Source organism: Varanus komodoensis, unplaced genomic scaffold, assembly GCF_004798865.1.
Source record: "Varanus komodoensis strain SLA01 unplaced genomic scaffold, ASM479886v1 scaffold1, whole genome shotgun sequence".
NCBI classification, from domain to species: Eukaryota; Metazoa; Chordata; class Lepidosauria; order Squamata; family Varanidae; genus Varanus; species Varanus komodoensis.
Window position 1 is genome coordinate 48613402 of NW_025335268.1, and position 20585 is coordinate 48633986.

At 41.0% G+C, this 20585-nt stretch overlaps 1 protein-coding gene across 10 annotated transcripts in view; it reads right to left on the reverse strand.

The window, feature by feature from the left end:
• LAMA2 (laminin subunit alpha 2) overlaps window positions 1-20585 on the reverse strand; it is a 475192-nt gene that overhangs the window by 284303 nt on the left and 170304 nt on the right. For all 10 annotated transcript variants that reach the window (XR_006414199.1, XM_044424782.1, XM_044424799.1 and 7 more), the window contains exons 5-9: window positions 8826-9005; window positions 6372-6461; window positions 3580-3697; window positions 1404-1582; window positions 856-955 (exon numbers count right to left, since the gene is read on the reverse strand). Coding sequence is in view for 9 of the 10 variants with exons in the window: in XM_044424782.1 (XP_044280717.1) it covers window positions 856-955; window positions 1404-1582; window positions 3580-3697; window positions 6372-6461; window positions 8826-9005 (667 nt within the window). In the remaining variant the exon portion in view is untranslated. The remainder of the gene's footprint in view (window positions 1-855; window positions 956-1403; window positions 1583-3579; window positions 3698-6371; window positions 6462-8825; window positions 9006-20585) is intronic.

Sequence of the window (20585 nt, forward strand, 5' to 3'; positions counted from 1 at the left end):
CTTCTTGACTTCTAACTTATAATGATTTACTCTTCTTAATTTTTCCATATGATCACTTATGTGTTTGGACTAAGTGTCTGTTATCAGCATTATGTGCCTTGAAGAAAATTTGTCCTTGGAAGAGTTCTGGCACTCCAAATGAACGTGAGCACTAGAAAGACCTAACACAGTACTCACTGTACAATATAAACTACTTAAGGCTTATCAGACGACAACTCTTACACTTGCAGCTCTACACAGTTAATAAACAGGCAGATAAATGTGACCCCTTCTGAAAGGCCTTAGTCTGGTTTTCAAGTGCAAATAAGAACAGAAAAGAGAATACTGGGAATTTGAATTATTTCTAATCAGTCTCTCTGGAGGAGAAGTCTCCTTGCTCTTGGCAATAGGATGAAAAAAAATCCTTCACAAGGATGCAAATGCAGGTTTAGATGTACAACTCTTTTTTGAGGATAGAATGTAGAGTGCACACCAGGGGAAACAGTTGGATACGTATTCTGTGTGCATTTTTGTACAGAACTTTGAGAACTACCTTTCCAAAAATAACAAGAGGAAAAAGAGGAAGAAAACAAGAAAAATTAAAAGCCCATAGGGTAGAGATTCCCACCCCTCACTCCCCACCCGCTGCAAGTGTCACAACATGGAGAACTAAAAGAAAGCATAACGGCGGGGAAAAGAACTAGTAGGTCTCCGAGGGGAAGCGCGGCAAGAATACAGGCGAGCAGATTTGAAAAGGTCTCCTGTGAGACAGTATTTCTGAGAGGACTGGCATGGAGAAAAGAGGTAACTACTCAACATTCATTTCAACAAAGTGGTACATACTGTTTAACACGGTGACCTAGTCCAGAACCTCACCTCCTGAAGCGTGTTTTTCGTCCTTGACGCAAGTGCCATCTAAACTGCCGATCGAATAGCAGTGACATTGCCGGCATGGGTGGGGATCACCTGGTAGCACCTGTGAACACAAAGCATAGGTAATAAGGCTACTAGGTAACTCTTCTGATAATGCAACTTTACAACATCAGGAACCACGAGAACAACCCTGTATGATATTCAAAAGTGTGTGTTGTATTCCACAATCTTTCCCTGGCTTTCTTCTCAGGGGTAGTTATAATTATATTCCTCCATCGTGGGAAAACAGAACCATAGAGAAGTGGTGCTTATGGAATAATACTCTGTCAATTCAAACTGAAGTATTAGCCAGAGGCCCTGATCCTCAGGTGCATTCTTTCACATCTACACAATGTACATTCATATTTTTGCAAATCTAGGAGGCAGTGAGTAGGCTGCAAGAATTAGAATTTAACCTTCATAAAAAAAGCATGTCTTTTCCGTTTAATAACTGAGCACCTGTCACTAAATGATGCCTCCAACAATGGAACATTGAATAGTGCATCCTTTACCCCTTTCAGCCTGAAGTATCCATCAATGCAGGTTTCACAATTGATGCCCGCAGTGTTCTGAGTGCAGTTGATACACACACCACCCCCAATGTATTGCCCATGGATGTTCAGACTCTGCTTCCTGTCCGCCACAGCCTGATCATAGTAACATTCTTCAGTTTTCCCATGACAGTTGCAGGCTGGGGAAGAAAGAAAAAGTGCATTAGCAAACATCACATCTAGTCTGCAGACAAGTAGAAACAACATTTTTTACCAGAGTATTAACAATATTCTTTCATCATTTTGACACTAGCGCTATGCATATTGAAACAAATGGCACCAATGCCTTTCTTACACAGAACTTTTTCTGCTCTTTAAATTAATAAGGACCACTCATGAATGATGTTGAAGCATTCATCTGGATAGTGCCTTTCCAGATCTTTTTGTTAGTAGAAGGACAATCTGCAGTGCCTTTTCACTCATTGCCATGTACAAAGTGTAAACTACCCTATTAAAATTAGCAGAAGTGTGCAGCATTTCCTAAGCACATTGCTTGCTCATGGAAAGATCACTTAATAGAAGGCCATTTTTAAAAATATTCTTTGTACTTCACTGTTATTAAATAAAAGTTCAACCTTTTAACCTTTTAAAGTTCAACCTTTGAGAAATATACAAATAAAATATAGTTGTTCACACTGGCAAATTTGACCTCAGTGTATTTTCTGCCCACTCTGAATTCTATTCTCAGAAGTAGGCCAGGCTGGCTTTTTTTTAAAAAGGCTTCTGTGATTAAACAAATGCTAAGGGAATTTGTGCAAAACATATGATGGGCACAAGTTGGATATTGAACTATGGGATTTGCTCAAATTGCACAAAGTATTTTTCTGCTTCCAATTTGTGCTAATGATACACTTTGTCATGAGCTAGGCATTCCCTCCCATTCAAGGAGGGACTCTACAGCAATTCTTGTAAACATCTTTATTCTACATAGAAGATTCTGACCATTCACAAGCCTCTGCGCATACAGAAAAAAAATCTCTCCCACCCTTTACCCAAAGATTTGCTTACGAACCCTTCGGGGCCTGTCTCTGGAAGGAGAGGCGCTATGGAACTGGGTTTGCCTCTGTTCTGCACTGAGCCCCTAACTGGGTCAGCCTACGGCTGTGAAGACAAGCCCTCAGGTCCACATCTTCAGGAGGCCGGCATTCACCATCCAAGAGACTACCCATTTCCAAATCTCCTCCCTCCCGTCTTGCTTCTGCTTCAATCCCACAGGCAGGGAGATTGGGCCCCATGGGTGTCCTTGAGCTACTTTCATCCAGAGCAGGCTCAGACTGGTACTGAGAGACTGAGTCTGCAGGTGCAGGCCTCTCTGTTACAATTCCGTTATGAGAAGTTCAGCTCTGAGACTCCTCTGGTTCAGCCAACTCCATATCATCCTCAGAGTCTGAGCTATCAGTCCAGCAAAACAGGCCACTTCTCATGCGCACCTGGGAATCTCACCAGAGTGTGTGCACACAACATACTTTGTGCAAAGAGCACTAATCCAAATCTCATGATTTGCACTTGTTTCCTTAGTGGTGTTTTTAAAAATGCACAAATCATATCCTGTCCTAGAGACAATACTGTGGCCCAGCTTAAACAATGAATCAGTATGAGGACAGACCTGGAGAACTGAAATCTGGAGGGTTAGATTGTGAAAATCTATTGGATTTTCATTCTGCCATCTTCATTTATACTTATTCGAACTGTACTTCCTAGAAACCTTTGCTGTGTGAACACAAAAAATGAACACATCTGAAGGGTACAACCCATTCAAGGTAAACCACTAGTAAATCCCAATGTTTTCCATAGTGATATGGCTAAATTTTCCCACTGAAATTAACCAGGTTTTAAATAGCCTCATACAATTAAAGGAAACTATAACCAGATAATTTCAAAAATCCATAGAAATAGCAAAGGATTTTTAATTGTGCATTTAAATAGGAGTCACTAAAAGAGGTGATTATAATTTCTGGTGTTTATTTATGTCAATTGTAACCAGCTGTTTTTTCCTCCAAGAAGCTCAGTGGCTTACACACAGTTCCCAGACAGACAGCTTGCAGGGCCAGACCCGGGTATGTCATGATGAATATGTAGACGGTCTCTTTGTTTTGTCAAATGTCATAAACAACATCTAATATATTCTTTCCATTACCTTCACACTCGTGCTTTACAAGGAAGGTCCCAGCTTGCCAGGGCTTCTGATTAAATCCAGGACAACACCGATCACAGCTCTCTCCACAGGTGTTGTGTTCACATTCACAAGAAGATCTCTAATTGATTTTTAAAAAAAGGTAAAGACATTAGAGCACCTAAAAAGGAAGAATCCTAAACATCTCTTAGTGACAGTTCAGTTGAGGCAGGCATATGCCAGTGCACACTGCAGTTCTATGCAGAAAGGAAGAAGAAGGGATGGTTCACATCATGGCTGCAGAACCCTTTCAGCCCAGGACTGGATTCAATTTAGGATAAGCTCCTGGGGGCCACTTTCCACTGGTGGTTGCAGCCAAAGACAAAGGGGTGAGGCCAAAAACACCAGCATACCAGTAGGCTATAGCTTTTGCTGCCAGTTACTAAACCTTGAGAGAAATGATTCAGCTTTTCAGAATGTGGAGGAATGGCGCAAAAGCTGAGAAATCACTACATGATGGATGGTTGAAGGGAGAGAGTAGTCCTGGGGAAGAACATGACATTCTTGCTTGGGACCCCTCAAGTGCTAGACCACCCCAGGCCTGACATTGTATACCCCTGCTTTGCATGTTCTGTCACTCCTACTTTGCCTGTGGCAGCAGGAGCCTGGATGACATAAAGCAAAGCAGAGAGCCTTATGGCTAATGGGGCGAGTTAGAAAATAAATAAATAAGTAAGTAAGTAAGTAAGTAAGTAAGTAAGTAAGTAAGTAAGTTGTAGTAGTACCAGTAATGCCAGACTCGGCTTGCAAGGCTGTGCAGTGCTGGCTTGGGAAAGCACAACACGGCTTCTCTTTCCTTGCTCATTCCGTGCTGCTGACACAGTCACTTTGGCTCAAACAGAAGCCACAAACACACCACAGTGAGGAGAGGTTACACATAGGTATACTGGGCTGTACTGGGTTGCTGGATAAGAACTGCTTCAGCCAGATCTCTCATCAGCTGTTAATAGGCAATCAGACTACCCTCTTAAGGGTATTGGTTGGCGTGTTTGAACCAGTGCTCCAGTAGGTCCATATTTTGCACTCTGTTCATAGGCAAAGAGTAGTCATCAGAGATGCCAGCTCAAGTTCTCAGTGTGCCATAGGACTCAGTATTCAATGATATTCAATGTGTATATGCAGACACGGGAGTTTTGAGGTAGGGTACCATCTGCATGCCAAAGACACTCAGCCCTTTCTTCCATTGATTAAGTGACAAGGAGCACTGTCTCAGTTCTAAGAAAGGGTATCAAAACTGATGAGATCACTGAGAATGGGCTGAAGGTATGTGATGCAACAACCTTTACGAAGCTACGTGCTTTGGGATTTGGTCACTGCCTTGACAGGAATAATTTCTTGGAAACTCTATGTATGCTGACTTAAGTTGCATTCAGAGTTGTGATCAGGGGAAGGAGGCAGGTCAACAGTTCTCTCCCATTACAACCACTGACTGTAACACTGTTCCAGAGAGCCAGGCTACAAGATGAAGCAGAAAATATAGCTGCTGCACCCCACCCTCTTTAGTCTCCATCTGGGAATCCGTGGAGGAAAGATGCAGAACAAATGTATCTAAGTCAACAAATGGGCTGATGCTTTAAAACCCAAACAAAACCAATTCAGACCAGATGAAGGTGGTGGGGAATTTCACTGCTCTGCAGCGATGCAGAACCAAAGGATGAGAACCAAATCTGGCCCATCTGTGGTCCCTTTCCCTGAACTACCTCCTTTCCCATGACCACTCATTATCTGTTCAGTTCAGGGCTTTTGCATAGTTTTTCCTCCATTCTAAAAGGTTGACTTGCCTCTCCTAAGACTTGATCACTAAAATACGCTGGTAGTAGTGGTAGATGAAGGCTCAGCTTCTTTTGCCTTTGGTTCAGTCCAGGCTTTTTCAGTCTCACTCACCACTCCAAAATGGAGTTTTCCCTTAGGCTAAAAAAGGATCAGCATGCCAGCTTGAGGCCGATGCCTGCATCACTGGATAGTGGGCCATCGACTGGCCTAGCTAAACAGGTCTGGGATGTAAGCTTGCACACAAGTCCCTGCAGCCTGCATTGACATGTTCCTGTGCTCCCATATCAAGTTCTGATGGAAACAAGATGGCATCTCTTAATCTTCCAGTTTCTACCTAAGCCACTTTAGTTTTCCTTCTAGCAATAAAAACAAAGGAGGGATGGGACTGAAGCTGAAAATGTTCGAATAAGATACCCCACTTGCTGTTGAACCTATATTCCAAATTCTTAAAAGGGTGCAGGAGCCATTTTTGCCTTTGCGGACGAGCTGCATTTCTATTACCATCACTGGCACCCCATGGAATTCAGAGGTTTTCTGACTCGCTGTGGAGTAGTAATAAGGTCAAATTTAGCATGTTCTTGAGCCTGTGGATTGTTAATTAAGTCAAATTTAACTTGAGAACAAGCTAAATTTGACCTATTTTCCACTCTGTAGAAGTAATTGGTTTTTCGCTGCCCTGGCAAGTAGCAGGGATCAGAAAGAACATGTTCTTTAGCATGTTCTTGAGTCCATGGGCCACGTGTTGCCCAGCCCTGAACCAGAGCTTTATCCGGGATCCTTTCCTACGCATTGAAACTAATAAGACCAACTTCCAAATTCACTGGACTAAGAGGCACAAAGCTTTCAGAATTTGTTATCTGTAAACTTTAACAACACCAGATCCATACATTCCAGATGGGCAGACATAAGTCCTTATGTCAAGGTAAAAGAAGAAGCTATATTTTCTCAGTGTTAACATTCAAAGAGTTTTGAAAAATACATACATTTGTAGCTGGATTCAGGGGACATGCCTTTGCATGGCCATAACAGATGCACATTCCTCCCACAGATATATCTTTTATAGAATAATAATACTGCAAATAAAAAAATGAATAAATTAAATTATGATTACTTATCACCTGTTTCTATAAAACCTCCTAATGGTAAATGAAAAATATATGGCAATAAAACTTTATACTGAAGTCAAGGAAAATAATTCAACATACACTGCACAGTTTAAAAACCACATAGATAAGTGAAATGCATCCATTTTAAAAGTTCAAAAGAGCATGTTTGATAAGCCCTTTGATGAAGGATCTATAGGACTCTCTCACCCATACAGCTTATTCACATGTCACAAATAAAAGCCTGCTGAAATACCAAACATATCCCAAATTTCCACCTCCAATTTTCATCAATTCTCCTTCATTTTACCCCTGTGAAATGAACACCTTATTTTAGCTTTCTTCTCATTCTTTGCCGTGGAGATCTGGTGCCATCAGGGGAAATACCACACTGGAATGAAAATGTTGAGGTTCCAGTCGTGCAAGCTGGAGGAAATAATGATGAGTAGCTGAAAAGAAACCTGCCCATGGGATACCCACATTGGATGAAGTATCTTAGTCAAGACCTCCTTCCGCTCTGCAGCCACTATGCCCTGAAAAGCCATTCCAGTGAATTGTGCAAGTCTCCAGGACTGTGTGGCAGAGGCCACAGTGGGGCGATTGATTAACCCCGTTCTCATAGGAACTTCGGCTGGATCTCATAACCTTCCACAGACAAAAGGAGCCCTTCTGGTCATGAAAGGGATCCTGGGAATCCAGCTCAGAGAGCCATACTTATAGGTAGGTATACTCTGTACAGCAACCTAACCACTGTGCATTTGCTCGTGACATTTAATGTGTTCCCTTAAAGCACATGTTAGGTGCTAACATTTTTGTGCTGGTAGCACTCACATGTAACACGGGTACCCAATACTCTTGGGCAGGCAACCTGGTGCCCTTGGGTGCAGCTCCTATAGCTTCCACCTGCTGCAGCATGGCCAATGGTCAGGGATTATTAGAGTTCAAGCGCAGCTGGAGATACCAAGGTGCCTACCCGTGCTCTAGCATAAAAATGGAGGGAAATGGCTGCTAGATATGGATATAAAATCATGTCTGTTTTGACCCTAGATTGACATATTTTAGGGATAATTATTAGAATCAAATATAACTACTTCCCTGAATTGCCATCCATAATCCACAAAAGTTCCTACACAGGAATCTCATGTGTCAAAGGGCAGGATTCAACACTGTCACTGAAACTTCTGCTCATTTCATTGCTCTGAGCATTTCTGTTCATTTCTAGCTGCTTTGAGAAAGCCCCGACTCTTCATTTCATTAGTGGCAGATCCCGCTGGCGCATGGGCAGCACAGGGGACTGCCCCATTTTGCAGTTTTCCCTTAGATAAGGCATGCTGGTTTTAAAGATTTGTAGTGCCTAGTGCCATTACAATAAAAGTTACAAACTCAAGTACAGCTGTGCTCTTTTGTTTAAGCCAACATTTTATTTTATTATTGAAAAATTCTTATCCAGCTTTCCAAAAAAGTATTCAGGACAGCATAGAAAAAGTTTACAAATGTAAACAGTTCCAGTTCTAGTTTATTGCAGCCATTAAAATGTGTCCATCTCAAGCAACAAGACAGTTTTAGAGTCATGTATGAAAAGCACACGCAAGGCATCCTGAACAGAATTCTCAATTTTCTCTGCAATATTCAGACTCTCACAGCTGCATCTTTCAATTGAAGGGCATAATTAAAAATCACATGCACACCGGCATGAAAACAACGGTCTATTTTAATTTTAGGCAAGAATTAATTTCAGTATGAATTTTCATTAAATAATATGATTGAGGTAGTGCTGCTTAGGGTAGGTTAAAAGAATGAGAGGAAGTATAAGGGAACATCACAATAAGGAAGAATATTTTTATCAGACTCCTGCAGACTTAACTATCAGTTTTGTGTTGTTATTGATGCATCATGTTGATGACCCCACTCAACGAAAGATGCAAACTAAATAATTGATTTTAATTTTTTTCCATTCTATAACACAAAGGAAAGCAAAAGAAAGAAAAGAACCACTTAAACACCAAAGGATGTTCTGAAATCACAATATAGCCCATCAAAACGTCAAGGGCAGAAAATGAAAGAAAGCAAGCATTAGACAGTGGTATGGGCTTTCAGAGAAACTCATCAGAACATTTCCAAGTAAATGTTCTGAGAAATGATACAATGGGCTTAATTCATTGAGATCCTTATCCATACAACTGCCGTGGCAACCCTAGGGAATGCAGAAGGTACATAAGTGGCAGCGTTTTACTGTTTTTCTTCCCCTCTTTTTTCAGCGTGTTGGTGGTTTTTTCCCTGATTTTCCCTTCCATTTAACCAAGCAGACATTCTACCATCCTTGCCAAGACTTACCCTTCTTGTAACTATTGGGTCAATGTCAATCAGGTCTCTGTGTGCAAGCATCATTAAATCAGCATTCAGCGTCCTTATTCTCTGAAATCGCAGGCGAATATAGCGAGCTGACGTGAATTCTAGCAGGGCTGGAGAAGGATCATCTGCACTTGGTCGTCCGTTGATCAAAGATGTGTGAATCTGCAGAGTAGGATGAATAGAAGGTTTGGGTTAAGGAATAGTTCTTAGTCCTCCTGAAACCAGGAGGCATGTAGTATCAATTCAGGCATGGTGGCAGAGAAACAGATGCACTACTGAAAGCTTGTCTCCTTCTTCCAAATATGTCTCTCTGCCCGCTCTTTCCATCATTCTAAAAAACTACTGGGTAAGCTGGTTGAGCAAATGCCAGAGGACATCAGTAATACAAGTGGGTTATTATATATGGAAGATTTATGCATTTAATAGATTTATATACCAATTCTTAGCAGTTTGTGCGGGGATTAAATATAAACATTGAAATATATAACATATACAATACAAACACAATACTGTGTGACTATGACATAATTTAGCATCTAAATATTTTAATCTATGGATGGTTACAAATAAATATCAAATAACAATTTTACTGCACACATTTCACCTAAAGTTTGCATAGGTGACAAAGCTATTCCAGGGTGAGCCTGTGGATTGTACTTTTGCAGAGTGAATTACTGGCTGTCAGACTTTGTGTGATCTGTCACCCAGGTTCAGGTGACACAACAACCCACTGTGCTCAAAATAAAACCTGTGACACCCGTGGATTCTCTGCATGGCTATTTTGAAAAATACTACCCACAGTGGGTAACCTGCACTCCAGTTTGCATGACTCAACAACCAGCGACTGATTATCATCAATTAACCAGTCAAAACCATGTGAACCTATTTGATGACCTGGTTTGGATATCATGAGAACACACCCTTGTTTGCTATCATAGATGGGTTGCTCCAGTGCTCATGACTTGTTATAGGGTTGTTGTCATCTATGCTGCATTATCATGTTCTCTGAACTTGGACAACACAATCCATCATAGCTGAGCACCAACACTCAAGCAGCTGCTTTGCAAGAGTGGCAAAGATCCCTTGATGAGTGGATGCCGGATGTGCCCTGCTGAATGCAGCCTTCAAATTGCCCTAGTGGCACTTGGGAAGCGCTGTCAGAAGTGATTGGGTCATGCTAGGAAGAGCTTGTTGAGCTAGTGGCCTTCAGGACGAACATGAGACAGGCTGGTGGTCACACACGTTCACTGTAATCATGCCTGTGCCATTGCTGGGATCCAGTTTGAGGGGAACAGTAGAGGGGTCTCATGTGTCCCATGAGCCACATGTTGGACTGCTCCATTCTACCTAAAAGCAGGTATAGTCCCTTGCATGCATGCTTCCCATGAGTTAACACCCCTGGCATCAATGTGATTTAACTGTGAGGAAGGGCACTGAATAAGATCTAGTTTATTTCTGAATAGGCATGCATGGACTGATGCTCCCATAAGTTACTTCCTCTTACTCTCCCCCACCCACACAGCCCACCAGTTGACTGAAGCCATTCTTCCTATCCCCAGAACAGTGTCATGCGTTTAGCAGGTATGAATGAATATATAGTGGAAGGAAACTACAACAATAACAGAACCAGACTTGAATAAATATGGGATAATGTCAGAAATACTGTGAAGAGGATGGGTCAGGATGATTGTCTTGGGGCATGGCAGTGGCTCAAGCATTGCAATGCATATAAAAATGCCTAGCATACTGTGCAGGTATCTCTTGTTTTGTCTTAAATCTAAAGGCTCAGGAGGGTTGAAACCACCTCAGCATTGCTACTTCAATATGATTCATCTACACAACAAAACCCAGAGCCTTCTTTTTGTGTTGCATTTTATTTTCAGCATAAGACGATCTGAATACCTGCACTTTCTCAGGTACACATGCAATTTGGCCTTATATTGAACCTGGAAAATTCTTTCATGTGACCTGCCGTTTACAAAAAAAGCCAGACCTTCCTTGATTAAATACCAAAATGGTTGCAAAGAATGGGAGAGGCTGTGGACAATGACAATGTCATGCAAAGCACCTGCAAACTAATGAATGCCTCATGTGGAAAAATTCTAAGTCTCATTAATTCAATTTTGTACACTCTAATGTTTGGGAATGAATTAGATCCCACAGGAAAATACAAGGAATATCTGTATTCATACAAGCCTGGTTTCTTCACCTTCCATAATGAAAAAATAAAAACCTTGTACTGCACTAGGAAAGTATGAGGCCAGCTTCTAAGCTTTTGAAAACTCGCATTTTAGATTTCTATTTTTAAAATCATGCATATGCTCCTATTTTAACCAATATCCCATATGGTAGCTTCATGAAGCATTTAACAAAACATTTCTTTTTTCCTACTCACAGTTTTGGTATTTGAAGTAGGATACTCTGCCAGAAATCCACTGAGTGCAGTCACTCCCAAGTTGTTTCCGACACGATAATTAATTTTTTTTTTTAAAAAATCCCAGCTGTTTGGCTATGCTGCTCAAAGCATTTAGGTTCACATGCTTTTCAAAACAAATGACATTCTTGTCTAGGAGGGATTTCACTGATGTACTAATAAATAAAACTGAAAAGTCTAATACTTTCCAAAATTCTAAATACCTTTCCTTGCAGTATTGCTCAAAGGAGTGCTTACATAGTAAGACCACTTGGGCCCAGCCATGCCAGAACAAGAGAAAGTATTGATTTGTGATACATGCAATGCATCTCTAATCTCAGAATGTGTTGAAATATTGAGCCGTGTATTAATGATTTTGGTGGAATCTGGAACTTATTATGCAAGGAAATTAGAGGTGACTCAATATTCATTTGCTTGTTTGTTTATTTAGTATCTTTCAGGCTTACCTTTCTCTAAGATCATGCACCAAGGTTCATTGAAGATCAAAAAGATAATGGCTTCAACCAGAAGTCTCCAGTTCTAATCACCGAGTGCAGTACTCTCATGGTTTTCAGTGGATCCTTTTCTTGGTGAGAGGTTAAAATCAGCCTACTATATATACTAGGTGTCTTGATCTGGATCAGTTCACCATCCCCACATTTAAATAAAGACAGGGGAAATGTGGTTGGAAGCTACCTCCTTAATCTTGAATTTAGGTTGGCCCAAAGGCCTCTCCTGATCCTTTCCTTGGCACTCTGTGTCACAGAATTGGGGGACTTTTCAGGACATGGTGGCATGTAGAACGAGAAGGTACTTCCCTTTCATTTTTGTTCAAGGATTACTCTCTGAGTCCAGACTCCTTCTGCATTTGGATCCACCTCAAATGCAAGAGTGAATTGAGAAACTGGTGCAGCACATTGTACTAAAATTAACACCCTTTTTATTAGCCTAGGCCAATTATCTCTGCAAAAGTAAAGTATTTTCCATTTTTAGAAGGCTTTCAAGGATTTAACTATGGCCAGCAATCCCAGCTAGACCCCTGACAACTATTCCCACAGCCCAGTGATTAGTTGGCCAGTCAGGAAAAAAAATATTTTCATTTTCCTTTAAAATACTTACTGCAAGTTTGGCTGACAAACCACTGTAAGTTATATTACAGTGTTAGTTAATAAGAGCAATTTGGATTCCTTAAAAATAAGCAAGGGCTGATAATCTTAGACTGATTGTGAATCTGATTGCATTAAGTATACAGTGGCCATAGCTGCCATTATCCCTCTGGATGAAGAGAAGACCTTTAATAACGTTTACTAGAAAGTTACCATTGCCATATTGAGAAATTTCAGTTTTCCTCTGGAATATCATAAATGCGTCAAAATTTTATATGAAATTCCTAAAGCCAGAGTTGGGTCCAATGGAGTCTTTTCTGCATCATCATCATTGTTATTTCTACTGCTGCTGCTACTCATACTATTGCAATTGACTTGAGAAAGGTATCAGACAGGCAGGCCCTCTTTCCTCATTGATATTCAGTTATTGTTTGGAACTCCTAGTATGTGCTATATAACAAAATCTTAATATTCACAGATTTGTATGTAATGTCCAAAACTATACACTTATGCTTTATCCTGATAGTCTATGGTTTATTTTGTACCCCCATTTATTTGTTCTGGCTTGGATGCAGACAATTAATATTTTTAGACAATATCTGTTTATTCTGTTAATTGGTTAAGTCTACTGAAGACAATACATCCCATAGTGTGCCACCTAACTGACAGTATAGGCTCTGTGTTCAGTTTGTCACCTATTTGGGAATACTTGTCCCAAGAGACGCAGCACAGATGATTCAGTTAAACATCAGTAAGTTGATAAATGAGGTCTCAAGGGACATTGTCAGATGGACATGTATATTGTTAAGTCTATGGGATAGGGTAAACACACTTAAAAAGAACATAATACCTTGAATTGTTTGTGTTTTACATGATATTACTTTATACATGGCAAATAGTTACAAAAGCTTAATGCTTTGTTACATAAAATTTTCTATCCCATGGTTCCACTATCCCATGAATATCACTGAAATGGATGCTACTTTTGATCAGAGACGTTGGACTCCCCTACCCTCTACAAACCATCAGTCCCATTTGTTGGCATGTACTGGCTTTTGGCTGCTTCACTTAAATTAGGTTTATTTCCCTGGCTAGTTTTAGAATCTTCATTTCTGGATCCTCTTTCCAAGTAGATTTCATTGGGCTCCTGCTGTACCAGAATAGATAATGTGTTTCCTCCAGTTATGGCAGCGAGACAGTTGTGGCATATATTTTCACACCAATTGCTGTTTTACATATTTTTACATGCACAATTATGAGGAGATCCTGATATAAAAATTGGCAAGAAAACATTTGTTTGGTGGACTTGGACTGACTGGCTGATTTTTTCTTTAGATCAGCTTGTCGGTGCTGACGACAATTTTCTGCCATTTTCTGCTTTGTATGCTAAATACAAGTTGCCAGCTACAGCAGCACAGCAATATATGTAACTGAAACATTTGTTAGAATCCAGATTTGGTCCTGCTGCTTCACAGCTCCTGTGTTCTTGGAGGTACTGATCGAGGCTGAACAGCTACATTGGCCTACAATTCATGACTACTAATATTTACTATTGGTTAACAAATACGATACACAGCCAAGTCTTAGCCCAGAAGGGAATAATGAACTGGAACAGCCCATCTAACCCAATCTAAGCCCATGGGAATGGGGCATGGGGATTTGGCTTGTGCTGGGAAAAGCAGCTGCTCTCTAGCATGGGCTGAATACTTTTGCCAGGCAGCCCAAACCTAGGGGAATGCTGGGAGTCATAAGAAGCTGGGGCTCCACCATCTCTGCACAGCTGTGCCCCCTGCCACTGGCTAAGTCCCTGAATCTGTGCTGGGAGGAGGGCCAGATCTACCTTTCAGCATGATGTTCCATCAGCCTTCCCTCTGATGTTACATCAAGGGATGGAGTCATGCTCTCTGTTCTCATCTAGCCTATGGAGAGCCTGGCATAGGGCAGGCCATTCCCTGTCCCAAAACTGTTGCGCACCACTGCTCTAGGATAAGCAAACATGCGAACTTAGTGTGTAGCAAGATCGGAGGAACCAGGTATTGGAAAGGCCAGCTAGAGGACAAAGGCAGAGTGAAAGCACAATAATATTGTCTGTGAAGGGTAACATAGAGTCATAGAATCATACAGTTAGAAGGGCCCTAGCAGGACGTCAGGTTCAACTACCTGCTCAGTGCAGGATGGATGCAAGTCCATTTCAATCTGGCCTGACCTTGCTTAGTTTCCAAGATTAGGCAGAATCAGGCACTTCAGTCTATTTGAAAGGTAAGAGTCATATGAGGTCACCTGAGCAAGTAAAACTTCATTCATTCCAGTTCCAGCTTTGCAAACAAACCAGCTAGATGCACCAGTTATTTACATCGCTACTCATATTCCTTATAAGCCATGAAGAGTTTACTTCTGTGTTAGTGTTATTAATAACTGAAGACATAAATCAGCTATCATCTATGTTCACAATAGATAAAGAGACTTGCCTAATTACTTTTAGAAAATACCTGCCAAGTACTTGTAGTTACCTAATATAAAATGATCAAAGTCTAGTATAAGGCTGTTTTATTAGACTTGTATTAAAGGTTGTTGTTCTGTGGGTATAGCTAGAGAATTCTAAGATACTCTCTGGAGTATGTGAGGTACATGCAACAGGAAGATACAGATTTTATGCAGCAATAAAGATTTCGGCATTAATTATCAGTAGTTGCCATCTGCAATCCTATAAGCAGTTACAGGGGAGTAAGCCCTATAAAGCTATTTCTGAGCAGACATGTATAGGATTGCACTGTGAACCAATTATTAAATTCCATTCCAATTCTGTTAATGACTACAGAACTCAGCTGCTTAAAATGCACAGCTTTCAACCACCACCAAAATGTCAAGTGCTGTTTATGTCATATCCTACTTCAGCTAACTCAATTCCCCAAAGAGTACAGGCAAATGTCAGCTTAATGAATTGTTTAGCAAATACTATTATATGGTAGACAACTTTTACCTCACACAGCTTAAACTAAACAGAACTTTCTCTTCAGTAAGTCACTTCTTTCAACCCACTTGAACCTGAAACTTAAAATTGCTTCTCTGATACATCCTTTCTCTTCTGCAGAAGTGATAGTCTTGCATTTTTCATTTTCAGATAGAAAGTAATTTGTCAGAGACAATGTCTTTTGTGAGATATTTAAAGAGATTGTTCATTGTCAAAGCAGTGATTATTAATAAATCACAGCGTAATAAGAAATTCAATTCCCTCAAAGTGTATTTGTCATGTGTATTTTTTAAAGTCCTTCATTACTGTTCAGGCTAAAACAAAATATTATATTAGACTGAAGCTTTCAACAATAATTATGCATAATAGAAACCATCAGGGGCTTGCACAAGCGAATATGATCTATAGGTACACTATGCCATAACAGTCCATGTGGGAAGGTGCATGCATATGTTGTGTCATAGGGATTGTTGTCCCTAATGTTACTTCCTGCTGAGAGGCTACTGAGATCAGGACTGGCCAAGTTCTGGAACAGTCCACACAGATCCAAGTATATCATTTGTCAGCTGTACAAATCTGGAACACACCTAGGAAAGATCCCCTTGCCTGATTCTAGATTATTCTTCTTGCATGACACAGCCACTGCGGAGAACATCAGCCCAACCGTTTACAGAGAGAAGCAGAAGTGTGGAGGAAGACATGAAGAATGAAAGATTTGTGGTGTGGGCTGTCTTCTGCTTACACATCCATTGGATGCTTTCACCTGGGAGTAACCCCATGGGCTATAGAAAGTAAGTCTCACTAAAACTAATGGAGGTTATTAAGTAATTCAGCTGTAATCCTATGCACGATTAAATTGGATGCATCCTGACTGAACCCAGACTTCTGAGAAGGGAATGGTCGGTTACTCTGCTTTAACCTGTACATACCAGATGATTTCATTGTAAGTGTAATCTCTACGATCCAGATGGTTTTGTTCCTTCAGTGAAGGGACCTCACTCAGAAGAAGATCTGTTTTTGTATAACTATTGTGCTTCCTAACACACTTTTGTTCAGTGTATATCTTGCCACTTTTATTTTAATGAAGCTCAATAGTATTCACATAAGCAGAGGTTAAATAAGCTTTGCTGAACAAAGTAGACTTACTTCCAAGTAATTCTGCATAGAATGGCACTCTTAGTCTTTTAATTAATTCATAGTCCTTTTGGTCAGGAATTTCCAACAGCAAACTAATTAATGCATTGGTCAACAGCATAACATATTAGACAGTATAGATATAGAAACCATGACTTGGGCAGCCTGCCAAAAAAAAAAAAGCACTAGAAGGGCTAGCTACTACAAATCTTTGGAACTCTGGGGAAAAAATACAGAGAACAGAAGCATTTGGGCAGAGGCTCCTGAGAAACAAGCAAGCACAATTTTAGAAAGACTTTAAGGAGGTTGGTAATTTACACATGCTTACATAATCCTTAGATATTCTGTTTTATTTGGAAGAGCAAAACTAAATTACTAAGTTTACTAAATTTAATAAATTACTAAAAACTAAAATAAAGCTAAACATTAAGCAGAAGTATCTTGTTGTTGTTAGCTGTGAAGTCGAATCCAACCCATCACGACCCCACGGACAACATTCCTCCAGGCCTGAACTATATTATATAATAATATAAATAGACTTGTTTAGAATGTATAGAAATGATTCCATCCTTGAATTCTTTCTGCTACTAAAGCTCCCTGCACATAGCAGATTGGAATGTCCATTAGACTTGACCTTCTTCCAGACCAGGCACATTGCTGCTTTCAGGTCCCATTCTCTGGTTTGCAGAAACACTGCAGTCGACTATGGCTTATTTAAGTTACTTGAGTATGCAAGCCATATTGTGCATACATCATGGTTTGTAATGCTATGTGACCCAGGTACCATGGGTTAAGTGAAGGTTAAACAACCTTTAGATAACCCATGATGAGACATAGCTGTATTTTGGAAAAACTGCACAAGCAAACAAACAAGTGAAACTTTAACTGGCATTTGCCCACTTCTAGGAAAGATATTGAAGATTCTGCCCTCATATTTCAAAACCAATCAAAACAGAAAAGAAGAGAGAAGAAATAAACTATCATAAACTGAGCTTTGTATGGAAAAGGAGACATTAGAATTAGTCTATCAAAAATTTAAAAGACCATAGCAAAACAAAGGAAGAAAAGTAAGATGAAACTAACAAAGGAATGTAAGTTGGGGAAAGATATTTTTAAAACACAAAATAATAAAGAGAAAGATGAACTGAGAATTGCATGTAACTGAAACTACTTCCCATTTGTTTGCCTTTGTATTTAAATATTGCTGGAAGAATATCTAGCTAAGTAAAGCTCAGATTACATAGGATTTCCTGTCTCTGTTCTGTCTGTCTTTATATTAGATTACTGATCACATTTTTGCTTCATGTAGGAGTAAATGAACATAGAGTGCCACAAAGGCTGTACTTCACTGGTACAGAACATGCTTTGCATGGAAAAGGTCTCAGATGTAATCCCTGGCATTTCCAAATGGGTCTGGAAAAAGCCCCTTGCTAAAACCCTGGAGACTTTCTGCCAATTATTGGAAGCAGTATTGAGCTACTTGGACAAATACTCTGAATTGGTATAAATGAGATTCCTCTGTTCTTAAGAGTAAGATCTTCAAACATTTGGCACTGGAACTGATTTGAGTGGGACAGGAAAGAAAAACTCAAACAGAGTTGTGTGTGCATGTAAGAAAATGGAGTTTAACATTATCAGTATTTAAGCAACTAAGAGGAAATGGCAGAAGACAATTCTGCATTATTTGTGTTGACTGTGAAATTATCTCATACAATCAAAAGCTAGTAAGATGGAAAGAAAGAAAATGGAATAAGATAATCAGAATAGATAAAGAAAGCAATAATGAATTGAAATGACTCCCAATGAAAGTTGAAGAAAGTGCAAAAGCAGGACTGCAGCTGAACATTAAGGAAACTAATGTTTCCTTAATGAACTACCAAAGAGGACTACCAAAGTATTACAGAACTTTAATGTCAACATGAAGAATTTGAAATTGTGAAAGATTTTGCATACTTTGGCTCAGTCATAAATTCAAAGCGTGACTTCAGCCAAAGAATTAGAAGACTGAGACTTGGAAAGCCAGCAATGAAGGCACTAGAAAAGATAAACAAGTGTAAGGATGTTTCACTGGAGACCAAAGCCAAACTCATTCAAACTATTGCATTCCTTATCACTATGCATGGGTGTTAAAGTTGGACAGTGAAGAAAACTTACAGGGTGAAAATTGCTGTGTTCAAGGCATGGTGCTGGAGGAAAACACTGGACCAACTGAAAATTGAACAAGTGCTTCCTAGATGACTATTTTGCCTCTGTGTTCTCCCCAAATCAGGACGGGGGAGATCCGCATAGGAGATTAGATGAGGCTGGGGACTTAGGGGCACAGAATAGAGTCACCCCCCTTGAAGTCGAGGGACTCCTCAGGGCATTGGACATTACAAAGGCACCAGGCCCTGACGTGTTACACCCGAGAGTACTTAGAGAGTTGGCAGGGGTTCTCTCACGCCCGCTGGCTCCATTTTTGAGATCTCGTGGAGAACGGGTGAAGTTCCAGAGGACTGGAGGGTGGCATCAGTGGTCCCAATTTCCAAAAAGGGTAGTAGAAAGGACATGGGGAATTATAGACCGGTTACCCTTACGTCCATTGTAGGAAAAACAATGGAAAGGCTCATAATAGAGAGAGCTCTAGTGATGCTAGATAGGGAAGGGAGGCTGACAGCCACACAACACGGCTTCCTCAAAAACAGGTCCTGCCAGACAAACCTTGTGGAATTCTATGACAAGGTTTCGAGATGGCCAGATGGAGGGGATGCAGTAGATGTGGTTTACCTGGATTTCAGCAAGGCCTTTGACAAAGTGCCCCATAATATCCTGGTGGAGAAACTGAGGAGTTTTGAGATACACCAAAGCACTGCCCGGTGCATTAGGGCATGGCTGACTGACTGAAAGCAGAAGGTAACCATTAGTGGGGAATCATCGGGATGGCGGCCAGTGACAAGCAGGGTCCCCCAGGGCTCTGTCCTGGGGCCGATCCTGTTTAATCTTTTCATTAACGACATGGAAGAAGGGGTGAACAGTCTGCTGATCAAATTCGCAGACGACACTAACACTGGAGCAGTGGCCACAACTGAGGAGCAGGTACTCCAGATCGAAAAGGATCTGGACAGACTATGGAAGTGGGCAGGAGACAACAGGATGGCGTTCAATGTGGATAAGTGCAAGGGCTTGCACTTATCCACATGGTGGGGCATAGGAATAGCTGTCATAAGTACAGGTTAGGTGACAAGTGGCTGGAGAGCAGCACTTGTGAAAGGGACCTCGGGGTACTGGTTGACTGCAGGCTAAACATGAGTCAGCAGTGTGATGCGGTGGTCAAGAGGGCGAATGCCACCCTTGGTTCCATAGCCAGAAGTGTGGCTTCTAGATCAAGAGAAGTATTACTACCACTCTTCATTAGTCTGGTGCACCCACAACTGGAGTATTGTGTTCAGTTTTGGGCCCCTCATTACAGAAAGGATATAGCCAGGTTATAGAGTCAGTGCAGCGTAGGGCCACAAGGATGGTGGCCGGTTTGCAGGGGATGGGGTATGAGGCGAGAGTGAGGGAACTGGGTCTCTTCAGCCTGGAGGAGTCTCAGAGGGGATATGCTGGCAACATACAGGTATGTGAGGGGATGTCACATGGAGATGGGTAGAGACCTGTTCTCCCCTGCAAAGGAAGGCAGGATGCACTCCATGGAGCAAAGCTCAGGGAACCAAGGTTCCATTTAGATGCCAGGAAGCACTTCCTGACAGTTAGGACCCCGAGGGTGTGGAATGGGCTTCCACGAGAAGTAGTTGAGGCCCCATCAGTGAGGTGTTCAAAGATAGGCTGGACATGCACATGGTGGGCATGTCGTGAACGGAGCCGGCTCATGCTGGAGGTCAGACTAGATGGCCTGGGAGACCCCTTCTGACTCACTCTGTTTCTAAGTTTCTAGATCAAAGCAAACCAGAACTTTCCCTGGAAGCAAAAATGACAAAGTTACTGTACTTTGGACACATTGCAAGAAAGCAAGATACACTGGAGAAGACAATCACATTAAATGGGAAATTCAAAGCCAAAAGAAAAAAACAAGAAGGCCAACCATGATTCCATAAAGGGAGCCACAACCTAGAGTTTACAAGGGTTGAGCAGAACTG